This window comes from Amia ocellicauda, chromosome 17 (genome assembly GCF_036373705.1).
Source record: "Amia ocellicauda isolate fAmiCal2 chromosome 17, fAmiCal2.hap1, whole genome shotgun sequence".
In the NCBI taxonomy this organism is placed as follows: Eukaryota; Metazoa; Chordata; class Actinopteri; order Amiiformes; family Amiidae; genus Amia; species Amia ocellicauda.
The window spans coordinates 12,679,106-12,694,795 of NC_089866.1; the positions used below are offsets into that span (position 1 = coordinate 12,679,106).

At 41.7% G+C, this 15,690-nt stretch overlaps 1 protein-coding gene across 2 annotated transcripts in view; it reads left to right on the plus strand.

The window, feature by feature from the left end:
* Window positions 1–2,298: 2,298 nt before the first annotated feature.
* slc5a10 (solute carrier family 5 member 10) overlaps window positions 2,299–15,690 on the plus strand; it is a 37,328-nt gene continuing 23,936 nt past the window's right edge. For both annotated transcript variants that reach the window (XM_066690381.1, XM_066690382.1), the window contains exons 1-7: window positions 2,299–2,480; window positions 4,526–4,597; window positions 4,734–4,838; window positions 6,246–6,305; window positions 6,872–6,976; window positions 14,957–15,062; window positions 15,235–15,315. In XM_066690381.1, coding sequence (XP_066546478.1) covers window positions 2,370–2,480; window positions 4,526–4,597; window positions 4,734–4,838; window positions 6,246–6,305; window positions 6,872–6,976; window positions 14,957–15,062; window positions 15,235–15,315 — 640 coding nt within the window. In that variant the 5' untranslated portion in view covers window positions 2,299–2,369. The remainder of the gene's footprint in view (window positions 2,481–4,525; window positions 4,598–4,733; window positions 4,839–6,245; window positions 6,306–6,871; window positions 6,977–14,956; window positions 15,063–15,234; window positions 15,316–15,690) is intronic.

Consider the following 15,690-nt stretch of genomic DNA (forward strand, 5'->3'; position numbering starts at 1 on the left):
TTGCCCCCAAAATACTTTCTGTTGAAATTCAGCCTGTTGTTTTAAATCTCACTGCAGCCTGGCAAGGGTGTCTGATAATAAAATGGCAATGACCTGGTGCTAAATCAGACACTAATGGATAATGGTAAAAGAGCAACATTTTCATTCGAAGTGTATCGGTTGTTTGTTCAATTAAGGGGTCCTTAAGCAAGCCCGGGTGTGTTTTTTAAACTCTTAATGACTTAATTGACCAGAAAACACATGCGTCACCCAACTAAGAGATGAGTATTTAAAAAATAAAAACCTCTGGGGCTTTCCGGGACCTGGATTGGAAAACACTGAATTGGAATACGTGATTGGCTGACTTAATTTGACATTGATCAACTGCTTTGATATTATGAAAGCAAATGTCCTTTCCTGAACGATAGCAGAGTATTTCTTGTTCAGACGAAATCGGTTACCAAGGATTTTCTGCTTCGAGAGGGACAGTGCTGAGAAAGTGCTGAACTAGGAGCACTCGCGGTACAGGCCTCGTTCGCATCCCTTCCAGCTGAGCGGGTCTCTCCCTTCATTACCTGATCTGCTCCCCTCCTGCTAACAGGACACGCGGTCGCCTGGTTACCTGTTCAAGACTGCAGTGAAGGGTAAGCCTAATGAACCATTTATCTGTGTTCCTTCAAAATCAAGTGTTTTCAAACACGGGGAATCAGAATCGGCAACTCTTACCTTTGTTTTTATCATTTATTTTGTACCCCAAGTTGAAATCACTGTAAAACATATACAGCATGTGTAATGTTCACTCATACACCGGCATCATCCCTCTCTGAACTTGGGAGAGTGTGCGAAGCCCCCCCACCTCACGGTATTTTGGTGTTAGCGGGTTCTTCACTCTGCTGGTGGAGTGGTGTTGATCAGGCCTGCGGTGTGCCCCAGGTGGCGCTTCAAAATGGAGAAGGGGCTCTGACTGCACTCCCTACACGGATGCACAGACAGACACACGTTCTCTGCAATGTGTGCTATTGAGGCGCTCGTTTCCGCACTGGGAGTCCACAGCCGAGCCAAAGCATAGCGGGGAGGACTTGGGCAGCTCTTATTGAGAACGCTGTGGAGCTCATATGTGCCAGGTTAGCCACAGGAGGTGGTTATTGCAGAGCAAGCTGTTGAAACCCTTGCTGACTTCATCCTAACCAACCCCCTGGCAGTGCTCAGTGTACCGCCCCATTGGGAATCCCCAGCACAGTTGGCTATTAAAACAGCCCAGACTGGAACTAGCACCTCCTGTACTAAACACACTCCTGGGAAGAGACTTTGACCAGCCAAGCTATCTGGTACCAAAATCCATTCTGTCTTAGTTTTAAATCTTGAATCATTTAGAGAGGTTGCTCTTGGTTTATGCCTACAAATGTTAGTGTGCCGAAGTGGGTAAGGCCTCTGCTATGATGTATAAGACAAGATTTGCTGACAAATCCTGGCAACCGTTATTAACCAGCCGTCACACCATTACAAAAGCAAAACAGAATGGCGGGTGACGCCCTGTAAATGCAGATTATTAGGCCTGACCCAGTGCTGTACTCTGCAGTGCGTTACAGTGTAACCACCCGATTTCACGCTATCTGCGCCTGGTTGATAAGTGACATTAATGTGAGCTTGTAACACAGCCGGTAAGAATCCTATTAAGAACTTCACATTCAGCGTGCTACACATATTTGACTGATTTGATGAATTTGTCCCTTGGGAGTGTCTCTAGAAAGGAGATTACTTACAGACACTGGTCAGTTTTAAAGGATCCTTTTTTCAATTATTATGGTCTGGTAATGGAAAACCATCAGTAATGGGCATTAGATAACTGGATGCAGTTTGTTTCTCTCTCTTGATGAAGCGAGAGAATGGTTTGGGCCTGTCAAAATGCAAGACTCCTAACAGTATAAAATAATCCTGGTGTGTTTTGGAAAGGATTTCAGAGAAGCCAATCACCAATTTAACACTAAAATCCATAGTACTGATACCTTGTACTGTTTAAAACATTTGTTAAGGTCTTTTTATATCGAATGTTTAATAGTCATTTCAAGATATTCTTTCGATATCCATTTCCCTCCATTTCAAACCCAAAGCCCACTGCACCTCCTGCTCTGACTTCATGTTTGCTCTCCAGCTGTGGGGCCCAGTACGTTTCCCTCTGTGACTAAAAACGCAAACATAAATATGCGCTGTGGACATTGGTGCTTCATTAAGCTGATGTGTTTAATGATCAATTCCAGAAGCACCTTGCACCCGCCCCCCCCCTCTTCTCCACACACACACTCTTAGCTGTCTTTCCCCCCTACACTTTCCGCTGACTTGCTGGAGTCTCGGTCACCAGTCGAGCCAGCGATCTACAGGAGAGAGAGGATATGGACGCCAACTCCACCACGACCTTCTTCGCCCTGTCGCAGTCCTTCAGCGTGTCTGACATCATCGTCATCGCAGCCTATTTCCTCCTGAATGTGGCTGTGGGGATCTGGGTAAGAGCTCCCTTTTCTCTCTCAGTGAATCGCAGTAGCATAAAGTGCAAAACAATACAAAGAATATAGGGTGAAGCATCTGTCCATTTATACAGGGTGCTTTAAGACTGGTGACGAAGGTGGTTCAGAGTAGTTACTTCAAAATGATCCATTAAAGATGCTTTAGAAAACAGTTCTTCATAAAGAGCATGGGATAGATTGCTAGGACCCTCGGTGGGACCAAAGCTTCCATATCTAAATTGAATTACAGGGCCGTTAGTCTACTGGGATCTAACATGCTCTGATGGCTGCTTTAGACATGGAGTCGTCTTCGGTCTTCTTGACTGAATTCAGATTGCTTGAGATCTAGTTGTTCCGTGATGTGCTGTTCTGATGAGCTATGGATGGACCCAGTGAGATCAATTGGGTGGAAAGACTAATTTAGTGATTAGATTTCCTTCCTAGCTAGACTCTTATGTATCCAGCAGCTGGGGTGTGGCCATGGAGAGACAGATAAGTAGGTAGAAAAAAAGTAAGGTATTTTGTTCTGTGCTAAATTCTCAATAATCTTGAATCTTTGGCTTTAATTATCTAGAAATTTAATTAATGATGTCATCCAGTTTGGTCCCGGATACGTCACTGTTCAAGAAAACTTCTATTTTCTTATGTAAGAATCTTACAAGAATGTAATTGTGATTTGTCATCATCATGGGAGAATGTCAGGACAAAGTTTAAAAAAAATACTAGGATCTTCTTGATGATTTCTGAATCACCTTCAGTCCAAATCAGAGTAAATGTTCATGTATGTCAAATATTAGAATGGCTGTTTTTCTTCTTTCCCTTTTGGAGGTAATTAATTCAATCCTTGAGTCATTAAAGGACTTTAAAAGTATTTGTCGCATTTACATGGGCAATAAATATAACCATATCTTAAAAGGGTTTCTCATAGATCTATGGCAGTCCTACAAAACAGTTGAAAAAAATAAATAAATAAACCAATTAAACTATATATTATAACAAAATTACTATATTGTATTCAGAAACTGACATGTGCATAGAGAGAAAAACACATCTAAAGTAAAACCCAAAGGCCATTATTGTGCTTTTACAGTTGTGCTGTCAACACCTATTTATATTACTAAAAGTGTCACATAAATGTGTGCAGATGTCAGTGAACAAAAGTACATTCAATTATTATGTTTTATTGTGGACTACTGGAGGTTTGGTTTTCATCTTTTAAAAGGGTGATACATTTAACATGAATATTGACTGATTTTAAACATCCTCTCCAGCTGATGCATTGATACTTCATCTTCCCCAGACCACAGTGGATATGCTGTACATCTGCATCGATGTCTGTTTATTTATAATGTTTCTATATGTATTTTAATGCATCCTAGAACATTGTTTTGTCTAGCACTTTTTCTAACATTGCTGTATGTCTATAAAGTATATTTCCAGGATATATTTTAAATCACTGAAAGATATAACATTACCCACGAGTACAATATTGTATTTTCCCTCTGTCTCAGTACTCCAGAATGAAGCTAGTAGTCTTGATGGAGGCACAGATTAAACTGAAACTAAAATGATTCCCCTCAAGCAGAAACAGGTCAGTGTGGTTAGACAGAAAGACATATTGGCTTCAGCTCGGTCTGGGCTTGGAGCTGAACTATTGTGGAAGGGGAATGTAATAACTGAATCAAATCTAGCTTTCAAAATCCTCACCAATGATGGAGAGACTTGTTGGCCGAGGTTAATAATCCTTGGTAAAAAAAATTTAGCCTATCGGTGGAAGAACAAATCCATCTGTCCAGAGAGTGACTCCTGTCATGGCCCATATTTGTGTATCAGATTTATTTTGCCTTTACTGAAGTTGGCATGCTCAGTTTTGGGACAGGGGGTCATTAACCTTTGCTGTCACCATCTACCTGGCACTGCCCCCTACCAAGAAACAGGATGGGCATCATCTCTGATCACTTTTCCAAACTGAACTGTAGACAATCATCTAGCGCCTTTGTGCCATGATTGGCATTGGGATGTTTTAGTGACCGTTGCCCTTTCAGTCCTCCTGCAGGGTCAGCAGGAACACACTCAGTGGGTACTTCCTGGCGGGACGGGACATGGCGTGGTGGCCGGTGAGTCATGCTATACGTGCGTGTTCTTCCACATGTGTGCATGGACACACAGCACATACACTCATACAACCCAGATAGTATTTTCTGACGCATCAAATAATGATATTCATATAATGGACTCTCTCTCTCCCTCCAGATTGGGGCATCTCTGTTTGCCAGCAGTGAGGGCTCCGGTCTTTTCATCGGGCTGGCTGGCACAGGGGCTGCAGGGGGCATCGCCGTGGCTGGGTTTGAGTGGAATGTGAGGAGAAGTCTTTACATCGACAGAGGGACAGTGGAGGGGTGGATAGTCTAGCAAGTTTTCTAGGTCTCTCTTTAATACATTAGACCTAGGTTCAGTGCAGTGTATTAGTTAAATTAATTTCAGAGCTCAATGGGGATGAAAAGCAGAAATCCTTTGGCACTCGAGAACTGGATCACAAGAGTTCATAGACTAGCAGGGGTGGTGGAGTTGGAACAAAGGCTAAGATCAATGTATAATGTGTGTATAGGTTGTGTTACTTTATGATTAAACGTGGAAATACATACAGAGTCTACAGCAGGAGTGAACAATCCAGCAAGCTCTAAAGGGCTTCCTGAATCTCCTGCACTTTAAGAACTAGGACAGCTTGTTTGATTGCTTCAGTTAAACCCATGATGGGTTGCATAAGTCAGTTCAGAGCTGCGGCAGTCCAGGACCCGGTCTAGTTGACGGTCACAGGGCGAACTTCCCCATTCCTCTCTTCACTTCCTCTCTCGGTATGGTTGCTCTGCAAATCTCTGTCTAGGTTGGGCTAAGTTCAAGTGTTAAGCTTGTGCTGGAAAGGGGAAATGTAAGAAAAAAAGAAAAGAACCAGAACAAAACAAGAACAAGGGGACAGATTTTGTGGTACAGCTCCTGTGGCAGTGTCATCTGATTTTGTTGAGGAAGGTTTGAACTGAAATGCAAACTTATGATTTTCTTTAAAATAAAACTTTATTTAAAAAAAAAAACAAAAAAAAAACTCTAAAATTAAACTATTAATTTGACAATGCCATCAATGTCCACCAGGGAGCAGTCAAATACCTTTTTTTGTTTTAAGTCCTGTTTGCAGTTTGGATTTTTGAATACGAGTGAAATGAAATCTGCAATTAGTCATTGTTGCTGAGTTTGCTGGAAAACTAATAAAATTAATAAAAATGTCTACAGGCTTATTCTGACAGTATCTCTGCTTCCTAATCCGGCTGTTCTAACTCAACTTAATCAAGGAGTTCTTTGATAGCATATGCAAGTATAGACTATTTAAATATATACATGTAAATAAAAAGTCAAGCATTGCAAGTCTAATTTGGTTAGATTTTGAGTGTTATATTATTAACCACACATTTGCCCTGCTTCTGCAGAAGCCTAAAAACTACAATTGTTACAATATATCACATTATTTTTACACACAATTAGCTATTTATACAGCTGTTTCTTTACTGGAACAATGACGCACAACCCTCCACTCCAGTATTAAGAAAAACACACAAGATCTCAACATATTCACTATACTACAAAGCCAGCTACTGTGAGGAATGTTCTCCAAGTTCAAACACTTGCAAACCTTTGATATACACAATTGAAAATGTATTGATGATCAACAAGGGAACAAACTGTCTTGTCTGTCTGTCTGTCATGTTGTTGCAGGCGACATACGTCCTGCTGGCCTTGGCATGGGTGTTTGTGCCTGTGTACATCTCCTCAGGGGTGAGTGACACTCGCTCTCTCTCTGGTAACTTGCCTTGAAATGCTCTGCAGTCAAACACATTGTTTCTCTGATGTGTCTGGGCCTGCCAGGCTTGTAGGCTTCCTGGGAGCTGGGTGAGACCAGTGACCGGAATAGCGAACGTGCAGAAAATTCCAGGAATAGCTGTAGGCTTTATTAATATATGTTTTTATTTTCATTTCTTTTAAACAACATGTTAATTTATATTCCTTAAGTGTTCCTTTAGTGCTTTTTCAATTCCAAGCTAGCAATGAATTCAATAAATATATATTTTAAAAATCCCCAGTATCTCACTGTTACAAATCATAAATGTTCTGTCACATGAATTGTTGTACATACCACAAATACACAAACGCTGGTCAGGGGAATATGGGTCAGCATTAGATTTATTTCATTTATTTAAATTAAAAACCTTTATGATCTGCAGATTATATGCATTGTATGTATATATTTGTAGTTTTGTATACTTGAAGTATAAAACATGTTAAATATTGCACAAACACACTTAAAATTCCATACAATCCCAATACTACTTCTTATCATGCAGATCGTGACCATGCCAGAGTACCTGGGCCGGCGCTTCGGGGGGGAGAGGATCCGGATGTACCTGTCGGCTCTGTCCCTGCTGCTGTCCGTCTTCACCAAGATCTCGGTGAGCCCGCCTGTAGTCCAGAGTTTGCAGAGTTGTTGTACTGTATAAAGCAAGTGAAAAGAATGATCCTTTACTGCATGAAGTTGATGCTCAGTTGAAACATCTTACATTGACTAAAGCACTGCCTACTGTACATTATATTCTTATATGTACAGTGAGGGAAAAAAGTATTTGATCCCCTGCTGATTTTGTACATTTGCCCACTGACAAAGAAATGATCAGTCTATAATTTTAATGGTAGGTGTATTTTAACAGTGAGAGACAGAATAACAACAAAAAAATCCAGAAAAACGCATTTCAAAAAAGTTATACATTGATTTGCATGTTAATGAGGGAAATAAGTATTTGATCCCTTCGACTTAGTACTTGGTGGCAAAACCCTTGTTGGCAATCACAGAGGTCAGACGTTTCTTGTAGTTGGCCACCAGGTTTGCACACATCTCAGGAGGGATTTTGTCCCACTCCTCTTTGCAGATCCTCTCCAAGTCATTAAGGTTTCGAGGCTGACGTTTGGCAACTCGAACCTTCGGCTCCCTCCACAGATTTTCTATGGGATTAAGGTGTGGAGACTGGCTAGGCCACTCCAGGACCTTAATGTGCTTCTTCTTGAGCCACTCCTTTGTTGCCTTGGCTGTGTGTTTTGGGTCATTGTCATGCTGGAATACCCATCCACGACCCATTTTCAATGCCCTGGCTGAGGGAAGGAGGTTCTCACCCAAGATTTGACGGTACATGGTCCCGTCCATCGTCCCATTGATGCGGTGCAGTTGTCCTGTCCCCTTAGCAGAAAAACACCCCCAAAGCATAATGTTTCCACCTCCATGTTTGATGGTGGGGATGGTGTTCTTGGGGTCATTCCTCCTCCTCCAAACATGGCGAGTTGAGTTGATGCCAAAGAGCTCGATTTTGGTCTCATCTGACCACAACACTTTCACCCAGTTCTCCTCTGAATCATTCAGATGTTCATTGGCAAACTTCAGACGGGCCTGTACATGTGCTTTCTTGAGCAGGGGGACCTTGCGGGCGCTGCAGGATTTCAGTCCTTCACGGCGTAGTGTGTTACCAATTGTTTTCTTGGTGACTATGGTCCCAGCTGCCTTGAGATCATTAACAAGATCCTCCTGTGTAGTTCTGGGCTGATTCCTCACCGTTCTCATGATCATTGAAACTCCACGAGGTGAGATCTTGCATGGAGCCCCAGACCGAGGGAGACTGACAGTTATTTTGTGTTTCTTCCATTTGCGAATAATCCCACCAACTGTTGTCACCTTCTCACCAAGCTGCTTGGCGATGGTCTTATAACCCATTCCAGCCTTGTGTAGGTCTACAATCTTGTCCCTGACATCCTTGGACAGCTCTTTGGTCTTGGCCATGGTGGAGAGTTTGGAATCTGATTGATTGATTGCTTCTGTGGACAGGTGTCTTTTATACAGGTAACGAGCTGAGATTAGGAGCACTCCCTTTAAGAGAGTGCTCCTAATCTCAGCTCGTTACCTGTATAAAAGACACCTGGGAGCCAGAAATCTTGCTGATTGATAGGGGATCAAATACTTATTTCCCTCATTAACATGCAAATCAATTTATAACTTTTTTGAAATGCGTTTTTCTGAATTTTTTTGTTGTTATTCTGTCTCTCACTGTTAAAATACACCTACCATTAAAATGATAGACTGATCATTTCTTTGTCAGTGGGCAAACGTACAAAATCAGCAGGGGATCAAATACTTTTTTCCCTCACTGTATATATATATCTTCTTCTAATTACATCAGAATCAGAATAATAACCCATGGACAGTGTAGCTGGCTTTTCTATTATTGTTGCAGTGGGGAAAGAGTCATCAGTGCTACAGTTCACCAGGACGCAGGGGCTACTGCAGCTGTAGATGAAAAACTGGTAAATGGTTACCCAATATACTACAGTGAGACCTGCACAAGTCTAACTAGAGTAGCCGGCCATAACTGTGTAATTGAATGTGCCATCACTTTTGCAATGTTTGACAATCTTACAGTACAAGAAGAAATGCATATGCAGGACATTTGACATCAAAACATGCAGTACATCTATTTGTGGTTTATATGTGTGCAGTGCCTGTATATCCGCTTTACCTTTGAAGAACCCGAGAACCTGAGAACATTTGCACAGAGGGTGTTGGCATATCTGTATCATATCTTACCATCTGCAGATGATACATCTCCTGTGCTGTGCAGATCAATGAAGTCTATTATTAACAAGGATTACAGTTAAACAACTGCTTGATAATTAGGAAGATGACCGTCTTTTACTGCGGCCTGGAAAGTGAATGGGGCCAGTTACTGAACAATGACATAAACGTGGGATTTTTCATGTTCAGGACAGAATGCCATTTTAATGTGATATCTTGAGATGCTCCAAAGTGGCTCAGGCAATAGATGCCTTCACTTACAGTGCAGATTGAGCTTTACAGTGCCAAGCTGCAGCTATATGACTGGTTCCAATGCAGGCTGTATCAGATGAAAGGAGCTCCCAGGGGGGTTCAAATTAAGCCCTAGTGCTGGTCACCAAGCAACCATGCACACATCCCTACACTCCTGTTCGCCTACACAGTGTCACCCAGGACAGAGTAAGACTTGCAGGGTGGAGACAAGCAATGGTCTCCCAGTTGACAATATTGAGGATGTCCGCAGGTTGTCCTGCGTTGTTGTTGTTATTAAGGTGCTGTTATGAGGGTTTTAGCCATGGTGGACCCAATCTAAAATGGGGTTAAAACAAAATCCATCCTCATTGGCAAAAAAGCACTTCATTGTATAGTTCCAGATACTATCCTCACAGTTTCCTGACATGGAGCTCCAGGGTGTAGTGTTCTCCAGCCCTCGTATAACCCTAGACCTAACCCTTAAACCCTAACCATAACCATCTCTGAAATGTTTGGTTCAGGAATAACACAGCACAGTTAGTTATTGTTCACGAAAGCACGTTAACTCTTTGCCTGAGGAAACATTTATTGAAGGCTGAAGGGATTTCAAGGTCTTATTCCAGGTGATCTCTATGTTGACAACAGCCAGCTTTATTGCTCATAATGTGACATTTCTAAAATGATGATTCAAGGGTTGTCTGCTGTACTGGGACTCTTCAGGGCCCGGGCCGGAGAAAGCACACATGCAGCAGTAAACATAACAGATTATAAACACATTAGGAAAGGGACATGATAATCGCAAAACAAAACCACCGTGCGCTTTTCAGATGAAGAACAAAATAGCCTTTGTTGTGGAGTGTCAGTTAGTCACTAGCTTCCTGTGTGCAAAATGTGACAGAGAAGATGTCTAATTAAATAAGGAGAGCAGATATTAGTCACTGTGTTATTTTCCTTTCCAGCTCACTGGCTTATGCAAACAGAAGCTAAGCACACAGTGTACGACTTGAAAGCGTCTGGTTTTGTCCAAAGCCTCCAGCAGTCTGTGGAAGGCAGTGGGGTGTAGATTTGTGTAGAGGAATATATATACACACTTTACAGCCTCACTGCCAAGAAGGGAGTGGAGTGAAATTCACACCCACTCTCTCTCAAGCTCAGCCAAGCGGAATATTTCCGTTTGTCTCCGCTGAATCGTTGTTCAGATCTCTGAAAAGATATCGATATGTTAATATTATTGTTAAACGGACTGTTTATCGAGCTAAGTTGAGGGCTGAAAAACATTGCTGCAAATGAACTGGATATTGCAATATTATAAGATGGCTGGAAAAATGATTTGACAATACATTTTGAAAGTGATAAATGCGTATGTGAAAACAATCAGGCTTATAGTATGTTCATTAAACTTGATCCTGGATATTTTGTTTTGATTGATATAGTTTTAAAACTGCAATTTTTGTTTGGGTCTGTATGTGGTTTTGTGGACAAAAACAGAACTGATTTTTTTTTTAATCAGCATAAAGTAGGAATTCCCCATCAATATTTCAGCCACCACCAAGCTTTTTTATACATGGTACAGCAACCAGTCCAGCCTGATTTTGGATACATTGAGTTTCAGGGAAATTCTGCCAAAATATGTTATTATTACAGTATTTTCCCTGAACTGAGTGTTTGTGGGGAGCTGGATGAAACATACCTTTCATATTAAAGATGAAAATAAAAGTCCAGTAACCACCCTGCAACCATAAATCACAGCTAAGCTCATGACAGCTCTTAAAATGGGAGTCTTTTCTCTGGCTTTGGTACACCAGCATCCTAGATGACGGTTCAGGACTGTGCAGTAAGCAAAACCAAAGATATTGTGTTGGTAATAGATCCCTATCAGGAAATGGAGATGTCAGATCATATTTTCACAAGTGATGGTTCCCACCCTGGCAGTGGGTGGCGGCTCTGACCTTATCACCTTGTGTGTCCCAGATGCCTGTGGTTCATAAAGATCTAATCCCCAGCATGTCTCGGTTTAAATGTCAGTGAGTTAGTTAGCTTGTGTTTAATTGCCTCTGGGGGAACAGCGTGCAATTTATGTGTTCGTTTTTGTTTTTAGAGTCTGTTGTGGCGTTCTCACTGTGATAGGATTACCAGAATAATTGCGATGCCTCCACACAAACTTTCACATTGTTCTAAAATGGGAGTGACACGAGTAAAAAAGAAAAATGAAAATGGAAAAACACCCTCTTCCAGTTAATTCCCACACGTCCTGTCCTCAAAGCAATCACTACACTCACAGCGGAGTTAATTGGAAACTGGAGTGTTTCTCTAATGTTACTGTCTGATCTTTTCACTGGGATAGAGTTTTATTGTGGAACAATCTCTCCAGCAATAAACTAATTATAGAATTACACCTTTTGGGAGGTAACGTTTGCTACCTTAGTTTGGTCAGCACAATACACTTATTAAATGAACAATGCTAAAAGAAGACTGAAAAACAATCGTTACAAATTTAGTTGACAGAACTTGAAGAATTAAGAGCAGATAATCCTTGCAGAGCTTTCTGTATCAATTAGGTTTTGGGTGATGCCAGAGAGAGGAGAGAGGGAGAGAAAGCTGTGGGACAGGAAAGTGACAAGTCTCCACATGCCACTGTCATCTTGGTATTCACCCTCTAGATATTTTGCTCACTCTTTTTCTCACCTTTTGTTCATTGTAAACTGCTGAACACCTTCCCTTTCTGTCGGCTGCTTTTTTCCCGTCATGTGGGCTTCCCAGCAATGCCAGGAATGCTGTCAACGAATAACCTTTTCGAAACTGCCTTTATCCACCCAAACTCTCCTTGCTCAGCAGAGAAATCCAATCCCCCCTCCTTCTCTGTGCACCACAGCAATGTGCCAACCAAGCCGCAGACCCTGACACAGCTGTTGTAACCTACTTATCAAACATCTGTAATTTTACAGTGTTTGTCTGGGGCAACTTGTGGCAGAATAATTGCAGCGCTTGAACTGCTTATGTTACATCTGCACGGACTACACTTCCAGAAGGTCCCTTTATTATATATGTTAAGCAACAAGATTTATGTTTGCAACAGATGTGGAGACTGAAGTGACTCGGGCTCTGTTCCCAGTTCTGGTTGCCGATGGTTATGATCTGTCTTGGGTAGTTTGGGATCAGCTGATCACTATCTACAGGTGGTGCCGAATTGGGAGATTGGGGCCCATATTAAAACTGCATCTCTGGGGTTTCTGAGTGGGACATCTGCTAAAAGCCTGCTGAAGGAATCCACCTGATGCTCTGATGTATTCATTCAACCATGCTGTGGGTGATGTGGGACAGTGCCCTGTCTAGATGTCAACAATACTGTATTTGCATTGTTGCATCACGATTGTGTAACCCCTGTATGAGTTTTAGTTGTGTGTATTGCTCTGGAGAGGGCAGGTGCAGTAGTTCTGTGTAGCTGATTTTTAGAAAAACATTTTCGTTCACAGCCATCTAGAGAACAAAGGAGAAGTGTGGGATAAATTTTGGGGTACGTCACTGATGTCAAGTAGTTGCCCGGCAGCCAAAGGGAGTAATCTAAAGTGATAGTATGTAATTTAGAAAAAATGTAGATGTGTCTTCCCGACTGGCCATCTCTAATTCAGTCGTCTCACGTATTCCTTGACTGCCTATCTATCTGCATGCAGAAAAGCAAATGGCTTTGACTTGCGTCTTGTCTGCTCCCTCCCTGAAGAAGCACAACAGAGGTTTAGCCGTGATCTGTATTCAGTGATCGGCTCCGGAGTGAAAAAGAGGAACATTTTTTGGAATTTACTCATTTTAAATATACATATCTGAACTTCACAAGCACTCCTCAATTGTTAGTTATTCTCAGACACTTGATGTCAGGCACTATATGGAAGCAAGCAGTAATCTGCCATCCAGCAGCAGACTGGCACCTTGTTACTGGTGGCTGAGTTTGCAATTTGATTTTTCTCCAGGCCAATGACTGTCATGACCAGCAGGACAATAAAAGCTCTTCGTTGTGGGTTGTATGGAGGGGGACAGTGCCTGTGAATTAGGGGCATTAGTGAGGTGGAGTCTCTGACATGGTTCTGCACCTTGCTTCTGTAAATTGAACCGAGACCAGACCGAGAAGAGGACGCTCTGTACAGCTGATCGTATTCCCAACCGGGCCTTCCAGTTCTCTCTCAGTGCAGGGAGACAAACGTTTCCTGCAGTGAAGAAACATTGTAAGAACTGTGCCATGATGAAGGAACAAAGCCACAGGCAGTTGAGGTCAGGTACAGGTTTTCAGATGCATGTGGAATAATGTCAGTGATAAGTCTATATAATTTTCATACCCAGCTGTTCAGTGTTACTCATAAACAAGAGACAAACGACACTAAAATGTAGACAGCTTAATTATCGGGAAGATTGCTGTTGGCACCTGGCAGCCTCCTTTGTGCAACAGCCTGCATATTGATACAGGAATACAGTAGTGGGGCTGAAGGGATTTTTCAAATACAATGATTCTTTTTTGACATCTATTCAGGAAATAAGAACCCTAATGATTTCCATAGAAAAAGCCTGAGGGCCTAATGCAAATCCTTAGACTAATTCCTGGTAATTTGCATTAGAGACACATTTAGTTCAGTCAAGACTGCACAGAGCAGACGTTCATTATTTTCAATACATTTTAATGAATTAAAGTGTTAAACCTGGGTTGTGTGTAAAACATTTTATCTGTATTGTACTAAATATCCCCTATTATCTCGTTAATTGTATTCAACTCTTAGTGCCATAACTTAAGGTGTAAGACACAATCCAGGTAGATTTAACTGCTCATACATTTCAAATCAAGTCAAAGCCTTAAGTCACTTCAGTACTTTTCCATTTCAAAGTCAGTGGAAGCACTTTTTGCTCTTGGTACAAATACCAAGTTTGCAGTTTTGCCTAAACAAATGACCTGCTCTCAGTACAGGGTAGTCCTGTGTCTCATTTATCTGCAGGCAATTCTTGGTCTGTTGCCAAAGTGAAAGGTTGCTTTGATGTTCATCTAATTGAAGTGTAATATCAGTCCTGTATTGACTACTTTTATGGCTGGAAATACACATGTAATCATTTCTTCTAGAAAACGCACATTTACCAATTTGCCACTGACTGACAAATCCCCACTTACAATCAAGTCATTAGAATAGGTTGTGTTCAAGCATTCTGTCGACCATTTTGGGATTCACATGGGTGTGCAATGAGGGAGCATGTTTTCAACGCAAAAATATGGACAGAAAACAGTGGACACATTAGTCTCGAAAGATACTTTGCAATGGATTGATTTAAAAAAAAAAAACAGTTATGACTAAAATCATTCAGGGCTGCGTTTTCAGATGTACCGAGCGGAAGAGGAAGATGAACAACCGGTTGCCTGATTCTTTCATGTTCTAGTTACCATGGCACTTGCTAACATGTCTACAAACACAAGGTTTCAATCTGAAGATGTGCGTTGATGTAAGTCAATTCAATGTTTTTGCTTCATAGCTGGAATTGACCGTAATAGACCCTTAGACAAAGTGCTGTTGCTGTGTGCGCTGTCTTGACTCCCCTGCTCTGTCCTCCCCTGCAGACAGACCTGTACTCGGGGGCGCTGTTTGTCCAGGTGTGTCTGGGCTGGAACCTCTACCTGTCCACAGTGCTGATGTTGGCGGTCACAGCCCTCTACACGATCGCAGGTACTGCCTTCCACACACTCCCCACGGTGTCCAATGCATGGGTTTCCACCAGATTCTTATTTTTAAATCTCAAATAACAGTGATGCGAATTTACAATCTTATACTTTCCTTTACTTGAATCTATTGTTCATATGACAAGTTCTGCTTCTCGTCACTATCATCTGTCCCGCAGGTGGCCTGGCTGCAGTAATATACACTGACACTCTGCAGACCTTCATAATGATCATCGGTGCCATCATCCTGACTATCACAGGTATGTACAGGGGACAACTGCAGTCATACCCCACCATTCAAGTCCCGACACCAGAGAGCTATATACACAGCCTTAAATGTGTACATGACCGGGAACAATTTAATTTGACCTCTTATTTCCGAGACAGTCATTTTTCCTCAGTCCTCTAGCGAAGTACCCAATATGATGTCACCCCCATAACACAATTTGAAGGCTTTATTTCCTCATTTCAAACAAAAATTTACAATCTCTCAAAGACTTTCTTGCAAAATGCACCTTAGAGCAATTGCAAGATTCAAACTCTAACTGCAAAAAACAGAAACTGTTAAATGATCTATAAATTACAAGAAATTTGTAAGAGATTTTTTTATTTTTTATTTTCCCTGTCCTTAATGG